The sequence below is a fragment of the Macrobrachium nipponense genome, chromosome 1 (assembly GCF_015104395.2).
Source record: "Macrobrachium nipponense isolate FS-2020 chromosome 1, ASM1510439v2, whole genome shotgun sequence".
NCBI classification, from domain to species: Eukaryota; Metazoa; Arthropoda; class Malacostraca; order Decapoda; family Palaemonidae; genus Macrobrachium; species Macrobrachium nipponense.
The window spans coordinates 121,077,524-121,096,220 of NC_087200.1; the positions used below are offsets into that span (position 1 = coordinate 121,077,524).

General features: G+C 43.1%; 1 protein-coding gene across 1 annotated transcript in view; it reads right to left on the minus strand.

Annotated features, from left to right (window-relative positions):
* The window catches only part of LOC135219590 (threonylcarbamoyladenosine tRNA methylthiotransferase-like), a 143,273-nt gene that overhangs the window by 102,490 nt on the left and 22,086 nt on the right, over window positions 1–18,697 (minus strand). The window contains exons 3-4 of the mRNA XM_064256478.1: window positions 1,358–1,495; window positions 1,063–1,155 (exon numbers count right to left, since the gene is read on the minus strand). Of these exons, the coding sequence (XP_064112548.1) occupies window positions 1,063–1,155; window positions 1,358–1,495 (231 nt within the window). The remainder of the gene's footprint in view (window positions 1–1,062; window positions 1,156–1,357; window positions 1,496–18,697) is intronic.

The window sequence follows — 18,697 nt, forward strand, 5'->3', positions numbered from 1 at the left end:
TCAAATATACTCAGATTTTGTTACTAATTTTATCAACTCTGTTTTAATATTGTGTGAGCTAATTAAAAATTTACAATATAAAATAAATTTATTGAACTGAATTGAATTGAATATAGAATTTAGGCCAAAGGCCAAGCACTGGAGCCTAAGAGGTCATTCAGTGCTGAAATGGAAATTGACAGTAAAAGGTTTGAAAGGTGTAATGGGAGGAAAACTTCGCAGTTCCACTATGAATCAAGTACAGTGGTACCCCCGTATTCGCGGGGGATGCAAACCAGACAACCCCCCCCTTGAATAGTTAGAACCCGCGAATAGTTGGAACCCCTATAAAAATGCTCAAACAGCCTTTTTGTTAATTCAAACTCAAGAAAAACCCACGAAAAAATGTTCATACTTGGTTTTTTTAATAGTTTTATCACAAAAAGTGCATTTTATGATGAAACTGATAAAAAAAACCAGGAATTTGTGGATATTTCTCATAGAAAAATAACGCGAATACGTGAATTTTCCGCGAATAATGCGGGGAAACGTTCCCGAGAGAAATCCACGAATGTGTGAGTCCGCGAATCCGGAGAACGCGAATACGGGGGTCCACTGTATTAGGAGAGGGAGAAGTTAAGATGAAGAGAATATGAAAGGAGGTAGAGTGAAAGGAACTAAAGCGGTTGCAGCTAGGGGCCAAAGACACACTGCAAAGAACATTAAGCAATGCCTACAGTGCACTGCCTGAGGTCCACTGACAGCACTATCCCCCTATAAGGAAATAAATTTATTTAACTTCGTAAAATTTACAATTGTCTTGTAAAAGAGGCTCCACAAGGAGTTGAAAATAGTTATTTTCAACTTCTTGTGGAAGGTAAGGAAAATTTTTTATAATTTTTTTTTTTACACCATGTGAACTTGCATATCTTCCCTCTTTCCATTGAGATGTTTTTTTCTTGAATTGGCCGACCTCAAAGTTTTCCCGGCCTGGGGTGCTGCATATTGATTAAGCACCCGTCCATTAAGGGTTAAACATAGAGTATTTAATCAATGCAGATGCCTCGTGACAATTTCACAAACCTTTCAGAGTTTCTTCCACTACTTCAACAACGCGATCTATTTGTTGTACTCCAACAACACTTAAGCCCTGGAGAAATTCTGAACGAGGAGCACCTGTCAAAAGAGTAATTAATTACCAAGTAAGTAATCCTGATTGACCTAAATTCTGCTCATTAAGGCAACTCATATATACTATACTTAATAATATTAAATGACCATAGGCCTTTGTTGTCTGAACATGTCTCACAGCTAAGTCACCTAGAAAATATCAATAAAACTACAACTCTCAATTCAGAAAATTAAGTTAAAGCCTTACCTTGTGGTACACAACCTGCTACTACAACTTTTTTACCAGCATCTCTTCCAGTTTTGATCTCATTTCTAAAATGGTCTTCTGCTGGGTTTTTCACTGTACAACTATTGAGGAGCCAAAGATCAGCCTCCATTTTTTCCTCTGAAAGATGGAAAATCACTCATACTTTTCAAGTTTTGAACATACAAACTGCCTACTTTACACATGGACTATAAAGTCAGTTACAGGATATCTGTAAGATAAGTCATTCATGAAAGAAGACCTCTTGTTTTTTATATGTGAGTATCCCTGCCATGAGGAGAAACCAACTATACTTGCATCATCACTAGTCATTCTCAGTTATGGTGACCTGAAGCTATGAGTTAGGAGGAAAGTAAACCTTGTGCCATTAAAAGTTTGTATATATACACATACTATTAAAATCCTAAAACCTACCTCAGATGAAGATTCAGACATGGTTTTTACACCATTTTTTTTAAATGTCTCAAGTACTACTTTATTGCTTTTGTTTTCTGAACAGAGATATGCAGAAATGATTTAAATGCCTCCTCAAGGGGTGCATACAAGCTGACTGAAACTATACAATTCACATGTTTTGTAAGGTTGCTGAGAAGTTGTTACTCCAGCCCTTATTTAAGTATAGTTTGTAACTAGATACATTTGCTTACTGACAACCATTATACTTATGAAAAACAATGAGGTAACTGACTACAGTAGTTACATCCCAGGTCACTAATCATTACTTTTGCAGTTTTGGTACTATCAGGTAATAACATTGATAATCAATAAAAGTAAAACCAGCCATGTACTATAAAGAGAAACAAAACAGACAAAGCTATCACCATTAAAAAAAAAAATCATATTTCCCCACATATTCCTGACACAAGAAGAAAAACAAAGAGAAACGTGATTTTAAAGCATTGCTTATATTATTCATATAATTGGCAATAATTGTGGAAATGACATTAAAAAACATGATTAAAGGTAACTTTCAACAACAATAACAAATTTTAACTGAAGGTTTTAGAGTAAACACAAAATCTTTCATTAAAACCCACCAATTAAACTAGCCTTATTTCACACACTTGAGTTCTCTTGGAAGTATTACGTACAGAAGTACAACTACCAGAAACGAAACCCATTTACTGAGTGATCACAGGGGCATGAGCACCTTTCACACTCTATATAAAGGGGACTGATAGAAAGGTAAGTATTAAGTGTGATGGGTCAATAAGGAGAATTTTGCTTTTACTCTGAAAATTTCCATTGTTTCATGACAAACCCACCAATCAAACTTAGCCTGAACTGCTATTTAAGTGATAGGAACAAAGGATAATATCCAATTACTGTGAATCCTGATGGTTTGAAGGAGCATTTGAGAACAGAAAAGGGTTAAGAACCATGTCCAGAAAAGTCTCACAGGCTCCTTTGAGGACATGAACACGCTGCAAGTGAGGTAATAGTTTGGACTCGAGTTACTTAATACTAAAAAAGATATGCAGTAACACCAAGCATTCAAGAGATGTAGCATAGTAACCGCAGAAATCTACATCTCACGTGAATAAAAACAACAAGGGCTGAGATAGAAAGAAGAGGAAGAGAAATGCACTACATCTCCTGGGCCAACGTACCCCAATAAGCAAACCCTCAACCCCTTACACATAAATTCTCCCCCCAAAAAACTAGTAAAAGTAGATTATCTTCTCCATATATCTTTAAGATTGCTGAAACTTCAAGTCTAGAAGATCAGTTGAGATTACCTTGATTTGATGAACTTGACCTTTTTATTGATGAACTTGACCTTTTTATAATAATATGTAATTTTACACATACATACCAAGCACTTACAATTAGCTGTAAGCTTTCATAACCACGGCAGTCAAAAATTCAAATTTGCGGTGCCGCTGCCATTGCTTGTGTAGGTGAACAGGACTCGCCCACTTTCGGGAATAAAAGGTACCGATTGTCAAATTTCATCATTTGTTTTAGCCGCTAAGTGCATCTGTGGGGAGGAAGGAACAATTCTGATTATATAAGTGCTTGGTATATGTAAAATTTGATTAAAAAAAAACATCATTTTTACACGTGACTTACCAAGCACTTACAATTAGCTGATTCCATATTGAAGGAGGAGGGAATCATGGACTAATTCTATGTTAATGCCTTGTTAACAGAAGTGACTCAAAAGGGATTTTGACGAAGGAAAAATCTATTTCTGGGTGATTGGCTCGTGTCGCCCTATGAAAGTATCCTTAATATCATTCTTTCTAGGTAAAATTAGCCTAAAATTACCAGAGAAAAACAAAATTAAGAAAATGTCAGTAAAACTGACTCGCTCACTCTTAAAAACGAAGTGTCGGTATGATATAGGGGCGAGTGTGGAACACTACCACGAGACAACACCAATTAGAACTTCCTATCAGAATCCCCCCAAGAGAGAGCTGATACCAACGGGCGATGCAGCCTCTACTACTACTACTAGAGGACGCCACGGACAGCAGCGCCCCTAGCGGACATCCTTAATTAAAACAGTTAAATACATCTTGTCCTGCAAGGGGGGGAAAACAAACCATAAAGGGGGGGTTTCATAGGCCGACACGAGCCAATCACCCAGAAATAGATTTTTCCTTCGTCAAAATCCCTTTTCTGGGCTCAGCTCGTGTCGGCCTATGAAAGAGTACCAGAGAAACAGACAAGATGGGAAAAAAGGAACAATGAAAAACAGTGTAAAATGATGGATATAATATAAGTAAATCAATTACAGCATACAAACTAAGCACTTAAACTAACTTATACTAAACAGTAAAATAATAGAACGTTAGTAATCTTAAAGTACTTAAATGGTAATTACAGTAAATTACAGTGCTGCATGTAATATAAAGAAAAAAAGGGGATTTACTTAACAAAATTACAAAATTACAAAATATACAAACTCATGTGTCCTACCCTAGCATAAAAATAAGGGTAGGTACACTGAAATCCATCATTAATACAAATATTGCAAAATATATAAAAAAAACCCCACAGCACTGTCCTACCCTAGCATAAAAATAAGGGTAGGTACACTGAAGTTCATCATAAATACAAAAAATGGTGAATATATACAAACATATTGTGTCCTAACCCTAGCATAAAATAAGGGTAGGTACACTGAGTACATTATCAGTACAAGTGTGGATGTCCCTAGCAAAAAAATAAGGGACAATCCACTATATGATTCAACGGCTAAGGCTATGATATTTGAGTAGCCTGGCGATAGGGTGAGGCATGTTGGCTGATGTAGGTAGAAAGGACCTGGATCTATACTACAACTACTATACAGTATCAGGGGAAACTATGTTTCCCGCTGCTACTGCTGAAAACTTTAAAGATTTCCAAGGACTTTTAAATAAGCCGTTTAAAGACTGTCGGGGATTTCCATCCAGTATACTTTCTAAGATCCTCAAAGTTCATATGTTGAAAATAATTAATTGAGGTGGCTACTCCCCTGATATCATGTGCTTTTGGGAATGACTCAGGGTTGGCTTGTTTAATGAAGTAAAGGATTTGCTGTCTAATGCCTTTTACTGACAAAGTACCACCTTTTTCTCTCATGAAGAGAGCACCTGAGGATCTTGAAGAAGTACGAGATAGAAAGGCTCTAAGAGTTGATAACTGGGCAGAGAGAAGGATCCTGTGGAAGTGGGATAACCTTCCAAGGAGCCCACCTTGCAAGAGGATCCTCATTTTTGGCTAAAAAGCTACGATCCGGAGCAAGTAGAACTTCTCCTGATGGAGGGGAATTCCACATGACCCGCATCCCTGGATAGAGCCGACAGTTCTGAAATTCTAGCTCCTGAGGCTAGGCTTAATAAGAATAATGTCTTCCTCAGGAGCATTATGAATGTACAAGATGAGTTGTCAGTATCTGAAGCTAGTTTGAGGACATCATTTAAGAACCATGAAACTGTAGTAGGCCTCTGAGAAGGTCTAAGTCTAGCACAGGCTTTAGGGATAGATGTGAAATAAGATTCAGTCAGATCTATCTGAAAACCTACTTGAAAGATTTTCTTCAAAGCCGATTTATGAGTGGTAATTGTGCTAGCTGCTAAACCTTTTTTCAAACAAGGATCTGAAAAAGGATATAGCCAAATTAACTGTCATGGTTGTAGTGTTCGATTCTCTCAAGAAAGATGCTAATTTTTAACAGCTGAGTCATATTGTCTAATGGTTGACTCTCTCTTATCTGATTCTAGGAAGAGAATATTCTGTGGATCAATGTCAGTATCTTTATTAGCCGCAAACTTCATGAAGTCCATAAAGTTAGGGGTCTTGGAGAGTTCCTGAGGAAGCGAACACAGTCCTCATTTGTACTGATTGTGATAGCTTGGGATTGGGGATCCGTTGAGGTCGGAGACCCAATTCCAGAAGAAGAGGATACCAGTTGCTCTTGGGCCAGTCCGGTGCAATCAGAGCTACTATCCCTTTGAAAGACCTTAGTTGCTTAGGACTTTCAAGAGAAGATTCACTGGAGGAAAAACATAAATTCTCCTCCACTGATTCCAATCCAACGACAGGGCGTCCGTGGCATAAGCCAGAGGGTCCAGGTTGGGGGCCACATAGCAAGGGAGCTTGTGGTTCGCTTGTGAGGCGAAGAGATCCACTTGGAGACCTGGGACTCTCAGGCTTACCCACTGGAATGACCCCGACGTCCAGAGACCACTCTTTGATTCCAGAGGAACTGACCGGAGCCAGACCAGGCGTTCTGCTATCACATTCTTACTCCTAGCCAGGTGAGTGGCAGACAGATGCCATTTGTGTTTGTTTGCTAATGCAAAGATGGCTATCATGACATGATTCACATGCTTGGATTTGGACCCTCCTCTGTTGATGCAATGAACTACCACTGCACTGTCCAAAACTAGCCTTAGATGAGACTTCTTCGGGGAAGCAGTCTCTTCAGAGTAAGAAATACTGCCATTGCTTCCAACACGTTTATGTGGAGCTGGCGAAATTGAACTGACCAAGTCCCCTGAACCTGTTTTGAACTGAGAGTATCCCCCCCACCCGGACAGGGATGCATCCGTGTGAATGGTTAACACTGGGAGGGGATATTGAAGGGGTACTTTCTTGGCTAAGTCTTTACTTTTGACCAAGGCCGTAGTTGGTTGCGGAGGATCTGTGGAATTACTGACAACTTGTCTCGATATTTGGAGTTTGCTTTTGACCGCCAAATTCGATTTATATCTTTCAGCCTTGCTTTCAGAAGGATATCTGTTACCGAAGCAAACTGAAGAGACCCTAGGATTCTCTCCTGGTTTCTTCTTGACGTTTGTTTGCATTTGAGAAATTGCCTGACAGATTTTGCTATTTCCTTCCGTTTGACCACTGGAATTGACAGATTGTGGGAAGACAAATCCCATTGGATTCCTAGCCACTGAAAACGAGATTCCGGAGTAAGTCTGGATTTCGTTTTGTTTATCTGGAACCCAGATGTTCCAGAAAGTGAACTACCTTTTTGGTGGCTTTGAGACATTCCTCGACTGTTGGTGCCCAGATCAACCAATCGTCGAGGTATGCTGCTACCATGATTCCCTGAGCTCTCAATTGTTGTACAATCACTTCTGCTATCTTTGTGAATACCCTGGGGGGCCTACATTCAGACCGAAGGGCATCACTTTGAATGAGAATGTTTGATTTCCTAGCCTGAATCCTAGGAATGGGCGGAAGTGCCTGGCTATAGGGATAATGATAGTATGCGTCTGTAAGATCGATGGAGCATGTGACGGCTCCACGCGGAAGTAAGGTCCTTACTTGCGAGAGGGTAAGCATCTTGAACTTGTCGCAACGAATGAAAGAGTTTAGCTTTGACAAGTCTAAGATTACCCTTCTTTTTGTTGAGCCTTTCTTTGGCACGCTGAATAAGCGACCATTGAAATTTTAGATGTTGACTCTCGCATAGCTCCTTTCTGAAGGAGTTCTTCCGCGTAATCTGTCAATTCCTTTGACGGTATCTGATGGAATGATTTGATTGGAGGAGGATCTTTGATCCAACTCCAGCCTAATCCTTTGGACACTATGCTCTGTGCCCAGTTGCTGAACCCCCACCTGTGGCGGAAGAGGAACAGCCCTCCCTCCTACCTGGGGAGCCTCATTGTTGATGGGCGGGTTGGCCACCACGCCCTCCTCTGAACTGCCTGCTCCTCGTACCCCTTCCTGCGCCACGCTGACGAAAAGTAACCTCTCGCCCTAACCTCTCGGCTGAGTGTAGCCTTGAGCCTCATATGCAGGGTTGAAGGCCGGCGAGATAGCGTAGGAAGTGGATGGCTGAGATTGCGGGGGCAACAGGAGGATAGGCTGGTTCTGCTTTGAGCTGGCAGGTTGTCCCTGTTGGGTAACCGGGACCGCCTGCACAAATTGCTGCTGTTGCTGGAGTTTTTTATATGGCTGGAACCTCTTACCACCTTCTTCGGTTTCTTGCCAGCAGTGGGAACGGATTCCTGTTTTCCTCTTTGAGGAAATACCCCACCTAGCTCTAAGGCTCTGGTTGAGTCTAGCAGCTTCGTGGTGTACCTCGTTAACTGCGGACTCTGGGAAGAGATCCGCTCCCCACATGCTAGCGGCCAAGAGTCTATTAGGCTCATGCCTGATGGTAACATTCTTGTAAGACATGCTTCCGGCAGTTCCTCCTAAGGACCTGGAAGAAGTCAAAAGCGTCCGTTAGAACCGTCTGAAACTGAGATTTCGCCAGAATCTTGAACAGCGGTTCCGTAGCGTAAGAGAGGGCAGCCATTTCCGTGATTATGAGGGAATTGAGGGACCTGCCAAACCTAGTTCGCGCATCAAACTCTGCCTGGATTAGGGAATCCGGCAGCCTTGGTAGTAGTTTCTCGCCGAACTGGTCCATGGCGCCAGTCCGGTTTGAGCTTACCAAGCGTGAACGTAGCTGGCAAGTTCTCCCACAATTCTCCGAAGGCCGGGAAGAGCGGAGAAGTAGACTCCGCCTCCCTCAACTGTGGGATGGCTCATCCTTGAGGACTGCCTGAAGGGATTTCTCCACTAATTTCGTGGCGAACGGAAGAGAAACCTCCTCTTCCGTCGCGAAAATAGTGAAGGGACTCTTGTAGGCCTGGAGTTTGGTGTTCGTACACTCCCAGTCCTCAAGGCAGTGAACCCATTCCCGCTGAGCGTGATCTCTACTATATAGACCGACTCCTTAGAGATCTTGTCTTCCCTCGTCAGAGCCGTTGGCGTCAGCCTAGCATAACCGATGAAAGGCTGCGTCAGACCGGAGGGTAAAACTCGAAGTCCTCAATCCTTCGAGTTCCACACTCCGAGATAGAGATCATTCCATCTTTGAACGGAGCGTAGGCAGCTACTCTCCATGGGTTCTCCATAGAGAAAGCTGGCAAGGAGTCATATGGCGGGAGTTGAAGAATCCCCGTGCTTGACGCTGGGGAGACTGGGGGAGGAACCTGAGATAGCCCAGCTACTCGGTCCTCATTTTCTCTCATTCTGTTAGAGAGATCCTGGATTGATTGGCCAGATTGCGACAGAGTGTTTGACAACTGTGCAAACATCTGCTCGAACCGTGTCCCCAGTGCGGAGATTTGCGAGCCTACCAGCACGCCCACCTGTTCCATCACCCCTGCTGAGAAAGCAGAGGGATCAAAGGTGCTAGTGCCTGCTACCCCTACCAGCGTAGCCGGAGTGGAAGCGGTGGAGGCGGGAGAAGGCAGTGACTCGGCGGGAGCGCGAGTCCTTCTCCTTCGAAGCCTTGCTTCTGGAGCTCTTTGATTGAGAAGAGCTCGGCTTTGCCTTCACCACCGCATCGGCATAGGAAGTCGACGACTTCTTAGCCGAAGAAGACGAAGACGACTTCCTAGAAGTCGTCTTGGCTAGAGTCTTCGGTTCTCTCTTTCCCTTCTCCTTAGGAGGTACAGAGAGAGCGGGAGAGCGAATAGGGATCTCAGATCCCGCAAAGCCTTGGAATGAAGCGGAAGAAGAGGGGACAGGAGAAGATCCAGGAGCACCCAAGGAAAGACCTTGGGCGCTCGACACACCTACCTCAACCAACAAATCCTCCCCCCCTACCGCCATAGGTTCAAGGTTAAGGTCCAGGGCAGCGACGTCCGGGACCGACTCCTGGGAGGCTACGACCCCAAATGATTGCTGAGGTCTTGCTGGATGGAGGGCTATCAGCGGGGCAGCGGACAAGGGGTCAACGTAACCCGTCGACTTGCCCGCGGGGAAGATCTGGACGGCCAGCTTCCTGTCCAAAATGTAGGCTGGCCCTTGGCGGCGTTCTTCCCTTCCGAAGCCGCCCACCCACGCTTTCAGGGTGGCGAGGGCGACTTCCCTCACACCGGTAGCCTGAAAGAAAGGTGAGATTAGCTGCCAATGATGGAACGGGGTTAACAAACTTACGACTAGAAGTTGTTAGTGAATGATAAGTAAGCCTATAATGGACTTACCCCATCTCCAGCTGACCGACCAGGTCGTAGCAGATGGCGCAGGCTTCAGGGTGCCAGACGATCGTCTCGTTGAACGACGTGGCACAGGGGGCGTGAGACCTACACTCATCATGTCCACAGGGGTCGAACAGCGTCGCGTTACACGCTGGGACCTGGCAGTTGGTAGCCTGTAAGTGGAAAAGTACATGAGTACCAAGTAAACACTTACAGTCTAACATATGCTCCGCTGGTGCCGGAGCGAAAAGTTAGATTAAACCAGAGCCCCGCCAAAATACGTGTGGTAAACCAGGTTGGTATCTTAGGCTATGGCTCCGCCGATGGCGGAGGCACAAAAGGCAACCAACCAGGAGTGGTGGTAATGGAAACCACGACGGAAATGGCGGGGATGGTCGATAAAATATAATAATACACAATTCATTGTAAAATATTGTACAATTAGGGTATATCCTTAAAATAACAATAATAAAACAACCTCTCTCCGCCCGTCTACTAGAAGAGTGCGTAGGTAAGGAGTAAGCTCCCTTCCGGTAGTGGGGGAGAGAAATAAGGATATAGTAGGCAAGCAACCGACCACTCGTAGTACCCACCCCGCCCGCTAGCGGAGCCAGTAACCTGTAACCAAAGGTGCCCCGGCTGCGACGGAAGGCTCCTTTCGTATAGCAAGGGAGGTGGCTGAGCAACTGGGGAGGGGGGGAGGAAGGTCTCGGCGTAACACGGCGGGAGCGAGAGAGGAGGGAGGGATGGCCTACTCCTCCCCGCCTCACCGACTACCCGCATGGAGACCCGGTACCTCATGAGTGGTCGCCCTATACCCCCCGCTGGGAGGAACCCCTGGTCACCTCCGAGTAGGATGAGAGAAGGCGACTGAGGTTGTCATGACAACCAAGGGGTCCCCCAGCTCCTCCCTATACCAGAAAGGGAGGGTAGGGGCAGGGTAAGGTGCTATGGAACACGTGACCGCAAGTGGCCTAGGCCGCGAGCAACACAACCGTGAGAGGGCCACGTGAACCAAGCTGTACCAATACAAGGAACAAGCACCTAGGCTAGCCTAACACCCTAAATAAAATAAATATATACATCGAAAAGGTGGAAGAGACACTTTTAGTAAAAGAGAAAGAAGCCCAGGAGGAGGCAGACTGTTCCAAGAAACAGAAGCCTACTCGGAGCCAGCGATAGCCGATGTAGAGCAAGAGCCGGGATGCTGGGTCCCAGAATAAATAATAGCCCTAAATACCAAGCTAAGAGAATGGTAGGAGGGCTAAACTAGCTAAAACTCGATGTAAACAATGAACGTGATAAAGTAAGCCCATAAAGTATAAAGAAAAAGTCCCAGTATGGAGGACCGGGAATTCTTACGAGGCAGCATGGCCGCCACGAGACAACCGGGGAACCGTATATGACCTATTAAGAGGAAAATACTGGTACCCGGAAGATAAATTTGTGGTAAAATATTACTTATGAGTTACTTAACTTAGCCGTGGCAATTGCAGAGCGTTCCATCGTAGATTAAAGGGATAAATCCTGAGATAGCACAGCACAAGTAAAATCTGCGTCTTGACGCTAGCGCTAAAAATTAAGGATGTCCGCTAGGGGCGCTGCTGTCCGTGGCGTCCTCTAGTAGTAGTAGTAGAGGCTGCATCGCCCGTTGGTATCAGCTCTCTCTTGGGGGGATTCTGATAGGAAGTTCTAATTGGTGTTTGTCTCGTGGTAGTGTTCCACACTCGCCCCTATATCATACCGACACTTCTTTTTAAGAGTGAGCGAGTCAGTTTTACTGACATTTTCTTAATTTTGTTTTTCTCTGGTAATTTTAGGCTAATTTTACCTAGAAAGAATGATATTAAGGATACTTTCATAGGCCGACACGAGCTGAGCCCAGAAATAGACAGTACAAGCAGTCCCCGGTTATCAGCAGGGGTTCCATTCCCGGGGGTGCCGATAAGCGAAAACCGCCATTAACCGAAACTTGGCGATTTATGGTGCCATAATGGCGTTTATGGCACCTGTTAGGTATCCTATGGGCCCATTATTCTATTATTGGCGCTGATAACTGGAACTCGGCCCATTATGGAGCCATAAATTGGCGATTTTATAGCACTAGACAAGCACCATAAAACCTGACCACTGATAACCGAGTCCGCCGATAACCGGGGACTGCCTCTAATAAGTTTTGAGACAATGTTCAAGGTGCTTACCTGGTAAGAGAACACTGCAGATGATTAGCCCTACTGAGTGGGACCTTCGCAGTCATGGAACTAGTACACCAAATGACTCAACGAAGACTTAAAAAAGAAAGAAAGAAAAAAAAAGTGTCCCTACCTTGCGTATGTACCAGAAATTAAAAACAACACTGTCACCTACACATTAAAAACCATAAACCAACCTGCACTAAAGGACTGGTGGGTACTCTGGGTACCAAGTATCACCCGGGCTTCCCAAAAACTCAATACGTGCCCTGCACCAAGACGAAGGGATAGAAGAGGGAGAGGTAACTCTCTATGCTTCCTCATCCAAAAGTGTGCCAGTGATTGACAAATGACCTAAAGTACAACCACTTTCAAACACTGTTCCTACCTCCTTGAGGTAGTGTGACGCCAAGACTGATTTACTCCGCCAAAACGTCTATATTGCATACAGGCAGTCCCCGGGTTACGACGGGGGTTCCGTTCTTAAGACGCGTCGTAACCCGAAAATTGTCGTAAGCCGGAACGACGTTCTTGGAAACATGTCCACAGGGAAAATTTCACTAATTTGCAATTTTTCTTAGGGCCGTATCTCTAAAATTATCACTAATTTACTTTTTTCATGTGCAACACTGTGTATTCACAAATTACTGTATATTTTCATTAAAACACAAGAGAGAGAGAGAGAGAGAGAGAGAGAGAATTACATAAAACCATTAAATTTGTTGACCATTGTATGGCATTAAGCTCCAGTGTCACTGGAGTTATGAGGTAGGGAAATTGATACAGAAAAAGACGAAGGGAAGAATTTTCTTTTGAAATTAGTTATGGTATTATTACTACTTCTATTATTATTATTATTAATATTTGAAAATATAATAAAACACGTGCATCTACCATAAAAATTCTCTCATCTCAGTAGAAAGAGGAATTATCCTTACAAGTGAAATGGAAAGTCATTTTTCATCTCTTTAAAATACGACCATTATGAATTTTGTAATTAAAGTTTTATTATTATTATTATTATTATTATTATTATTATTATTATTATTATTAAATAACTGAAATTATCAATAAACATTTTACATACTAGTACCATAAAAATTCTTTCATCTCGGTAAAGAGAGACATACCATAAAAAATTCTTCATCTCGGTAGGAGAGAGAAAGAGAAAGTGTTTATCTCTCTGTTCTCTCAAAAAATACTTATAACGCTTCCTTCGAAAGAGAGGGAGGGAGTTACCACTATGACACATTATTATCTTGTGTGGCAAAGAGAGAGAGAGAGAGAGAGAGAGAGAGAGAGAGTTAACCTTAATTAAAAGTGACATGGATAGATTAGTACGTATTGTATTTCCTTAAAATACTATCACATATGAATTTTGTAATTGGTACAGTTATTATTATATTATTATTATTATTATTATTATTATTTGAAAGTATTAAAAACAAATAGTACAAGTACAAAAAAAATCTCGAGTCTCAGTAAATGAGAGAGAGAGAGAGAGAGAGAGAGAGAGAGAGAGAGAGAGAGAGAGAGAGAGCAGAGAGAGAGAGAGAGAGAGGGGGGGGGGAAATAATTTCATGAACACTTGATTGCAACACTGCAGCTCTTCCCCCTCCTGGCTGTCACAGAACTTGATATATCTGACAGTTTTAGTACCTGGAGTTCGAGAAAAGGTTACTGAAAGAAGACTGGGATTTCCTTCATTCTTCCATAATTAAATATAAGCTAAAATCTTACTAATTCACTATGGTATTTTCTTTAATGAATTGATATTTCTTTTTGCTGGTATAATTAATATTATTTATTTGAAAAATAGTAAATCATTTATTTATCATACAAAAAAACATACATCTTTGTAGGAGAGAGAGAGAGAGAGAGAGAGAGAGAGAGAGAGAGAGAGAGAATTATTATTTTTATTATGCGATATCATTTCAAACTTATTAAACTTACAATACAGTATTAATTCAAAAATTAATATTTGAAAATTTAGTAAATAATTTTTGTATTTATAAAAATGTATTTAGTTCATGAAAATAAAAACATCAAAATACACTAATTAGTGATTATTTTTGTCAGGCAGAAAATACAAAGAGAGAGAGAGGAGAGAGGAGAGAGATAGAGAGAGAGAGAGAGAGAGAGAACTGTGCTAAACTATAAAGGATTCTTATCATATATGCGTTTTTAAAAAACGTCGTTAACTCGGAGCGTGGGAAGGGTCAGCGTCGTAACCTCGGAACAAGCGTCGCAACCCAGGGAGGATTTTTCAATGAATATTTAAGAAAAAGCGTCGTAACCTCGGAACGTCGTAAGCCGGACCCGTCGTAACCCGGGGACCGCCTGTAATTGTTTCCAATAACAGGTTGTGTCAGTAGGTGAGCGACATGAAGACTGCTCTGACTTTGTGCGCCTTTACTTTGAAGGAGGGGAGCATATCCTCCTGAACCTGTAAGTGTGGCACTATAATCACCCTTCTCAAAAAGAATGAAACGGCATTCTTCAACATTGCATGAGATGGGGATTTCACTGAACACCATAAATTGTTTGCTGATCCTCAGATTTTTTCTGTTCTTTGGAGATAGTATTGAAGAGCTCTGACTGGACATACAACCATTTCTTCTTCCTCCGGGCCAAGCATGTCCATTAAGCTCCTTATGGTGAATGAGTGAGGCCAAGGTCTGGAAATGTCTTCAATCTTTGCGAGAAATCCCAAAGAAAGAGAACAGACAGCATTTCCCTGGGAGAAACCTATTCTCCTGTTAATTTCTTGCAACTCACTTACATGTTTTGCAGTCACTAAAGCCACCAAAAAGTGTCTGTCAAGTGATGTCTTTCAGAGAAGCTGAACAAGGTGGCTCAAAGTGGGACCTGAAAGCCACTTCAGTACTACATCAGGATTCCAAGAAACTATGCCAGGGTTCTATAGCTTAGATGTCTCAGAGGACTTAATAAGGTCGGATATGTCTTGATCTGAATGAAGATCAAGTCCTCTGTGCCTAAAAATTGAACTCAACATTGATCTTTTATACTGTTTAATGGTCAATGGAGACAACTTCCTCCAGTTCCCCAGGAGAAGCAAAATATCTGTGACCTGAGCTAAAGAGGTCTCAGAAGAAGAGACATTATTTTTTCTACGCTAGTTCCTGAACACCTTCCACTTTGACTGGTAGAACATGAACTTGTTAGTTGAAGCTTGTCTACATTCAGCAATGGCTTTTGAATCTTGCTTTGAAAAGCCTTTTGCTCTGACAAACTTCCTAACAGTCTGAAGCCTGTCAATACTAGAGTGGACAAACCTCTGTGGAATCTGTAGAAGTGCGGTTGTCTGAGTAATGACTGCTTTTGTGGTAGGAGTTTCGGAAAGTCCACAAGCAGTCAAAGCAAGTCGGGGAACCACTCCTTCCTTGGCCAGAATGGAGCTACTAGCGTCATGGAGACATTTTCTTGAGTCACAAACTTGTTGATCACCTCCCTGATCACTGCAAACAGAGGGAATGCATACATGTTCAGTCCCGACCAGTCAAACAACATCACATCTGTCACCCATGCGAGAGGGTTTAGGACTGGAGAGCAAAATCTGGGCAGATGGTGATTTTTGACTGTCGCAAACAGATCCACTCCACTGTCAGGACCTGATTTCCTCAGCTTAGTTCGTCCACAAGGACGTTCATTCTTCCCTGAATGAACTAAGTGAGGAGGGTTACTTGGCTCCTTAACAGAGCTGTCGTAATGTCCGCATATACATTACAACCAATATCTTCCCTGATACCAGATATGAGAAGTGTTGGAGACCGAGAGAAATTGCTAGTACTTCTTTCACATTTATATGAAGAGCTTTTTGATCTGTCGACCACAGTCCTGACACTTTCCTGCTTCCCAGAAGGGTGCCCCACCCCAGATATGAAGTGTCCGAATAAAATTTGAGGTCTGGGTTCGGTGGTCGAAGGGACTTCTTTTATCTCTGGAGAAATGGGGAAAAAAATGGTGTCCGGTTGCGTTTTTCTGCACCATGACACTCTTAGATAAAATTGAAGAGGCTACATGTGAAGCCTCCCGAGTCTTACGAAAGACTTTCCCAAGGCCAGAGTCACCAGCAAGCTCAACCATTGTACCACTGAGCACTCCATGGCAAGGAACTCTCGGACTCTCTGCAAGTATGAGTCTATTCTCTTGGGTAAGAGAAAAACCCCAAAAGTCCGAGAGTCTAGTATCATGACCAAATATAGAATCCTCCAAGTGGGGACTAATTGTGACTACTTATCGTTGATTACAATTCCCCATTCTTGAGTCTGTAGTTGTAGTTTCTTTGAGTCCTCCGTGCACTTTATCTCTGAAGGAGACTGGAGGAGCCAATCGTTGAGATAGAGGGAAACATTGATATCTAGATGTAACCATTTCCCAAAGGGAGCAAGAACTCTCATAAAAACTTGAAGGGCTGATGACAGACCAAACAGAGGGCCTGAAATTGATACATCTAGCTTCGGAAGACAAAACGAAGAAACTAGGAATCCGGGTGAATCGGGATGTGGAAGTAAGTGTATTCCATATCCAGAGTTACCATCCAAACATCCTGTTGTAGAGAGGGCATTACCGAGGCACTGGTTTCCATCTGAAACTTTGTCTTCATCACAAACTTGTTTAAAATGCTGACGTCTAGAAATGGTCTCCACCCCCACGATGACCTGGGAACTACAAAGAGCTGGTTGTAAAACCCGTCTGATGTGTGTTTTAAAACTTCTATTGCTCCCTTTCTTGAGAAAGCTTCCACCTCCTGGGAAAGGGCCAAAAACCTTTTGGACCCTTGAGAGTACATTGTTAATGCTAGTACGTATAGGTAAAGATGATAGCAGAAGCTTCTCCATGGTCCAATCAAGAAAACTCATTATTTCTATCATCTTGAATAAATTCTTCACCAGATGGTCCATCTCCAAAGAAAAATGCAACTTGGCTCACAAGAAGCTGAATGTCTCGAGGCAGAAAAGCCTCCCAGGGAGGAGGCGGAAATTCCCAGGTATGGAGTTTCTCCCATATCAAAGAACCTGTCTCTTCTTAATCAGCTTGGAAAGATGAAAAACAAAAGAGGCTTTCCCTGGCTCCTCCTTGCCGCAAGCCACTTATCCACCTCTCAAATGCACCTTCTTAGAGGAGGATGACAAAATTAGCTTAGGAAGGCCTAAACTATAAGAATGCTTTTTCCCCATAAGGAAAGGTGGTGTTGGAGAAGCAAGAGATGCAGGCTCAAAGATGGTAGAGAAGTTCGACAAGAGAAACTTTGGCAAAGACGAATAGGCTGAGGAAGAAGCCAAATCCTGGTCTGTTTCTTCCTCCACAGACAAGATCAGAGACAAGGCATCATCTCTAGCAAGAGTCTCCGAAGGTTTCTTCATAAGAAAAACCATCCAGTCTTGTAGCTGCTGCTTGATAGGGGCTAAACAAAAGGAACCTGGCACCAGCTTCAGCACAGAGGACAAGTGAATCACTTCTTGGGGGTTGTCTTGGTTGGTGCTTTCTTGTTGGACTTATTGGTAGGTCGGAAGTTAGTTCTAGGCTTGAAAAGGCTGAGGCTGTAAAGGAGAAGAAAATAATCTTGCTGTATTCAAAACAGAGTCCTTCAGTCTTCTAGTAGATTGTGACACCTCAATTGTGGATTTCTTCTGCAATCCAACAAGATACCCATTACCATGGACTGAGGAAAAAGATGGGACTTATTCAGGGGAACAAACATCAGCACTGATTTCTGGATGTAAGTCACTTCTTTCAACGCAAATGAGCACCAAAGCTCACTCTTTTTCAAGATACCCATAGACAAGAGGGAGCCCAACTCATCAGTCCCATCCCTCACCACCTTGTCAGCACACGACAATACTCCTAGCCAATCCAACGAAAATTCCTCCGCTAGAGCCTTGCAATCCTCTATCTTTCTGGCTAAAGCTCCCACAGTCCAATCAAGAAAACTATACATCTTTGCTCACAAGAAAGCTGAACATCTCAAGGTATCCACTAAGGCAGAAAAGCCTCCCAGGGAGGAGGCGGAAATTCCCAGGTAAGGAGTTTCTCCCGTAGCAAAGAACCTGTGTCTCTTCTTAATCACCTTGGAAAGAGGAAAAGCAAAAGAGGCTTTCCCTGGCTCCTTCTTGTTAGCAAGCCACTCATCCACCTCTCAAAGCACCTTCTAAGAGGAGGACAACAAAACTAGCTTAGGAAGGCCTAAACTATCAGATGGCTTTTTCCCCATAAGGAAAGTTGGTGTTGGAGAAGCAGGAGATGCAGGCTCAAAGATGGTAGAGAAGTTCAACAAGAGAAATTTGGCAAAAACGAATAGGCTGAGGAAGAAGCCAAATCCTGGTTTGTTTCCTCCTCCTCAGACGAGATCGGAGACTAGGCATCAGCTCTAGCAAGAGTCTCTGGAGGTTTCTTCATAAGAAAAACCATCAAGTCTTGTAGCTGCTGGTTGATAGGGGCTAAAGAAGAGTCTTCCTGTGCAAAAGAGGCAGAAGTAGACAGGTGCTCTCCACCTTCCACCTGGTCAACATGCTTGTGAGTGGACAAAAGAAGCTGGCGCTTGGCAGCCAGCAACTGGCACTTGGGCGCCAAGAGAGGGTGCCTGAACAACAGCTGTGGATGCCGAGCATGCAGAAGAGGAGCGGGGACCCAGATGTCTTGAAGTCGAAGGGCGTTCAGGAAAACAAGACGGGCACTTTCGA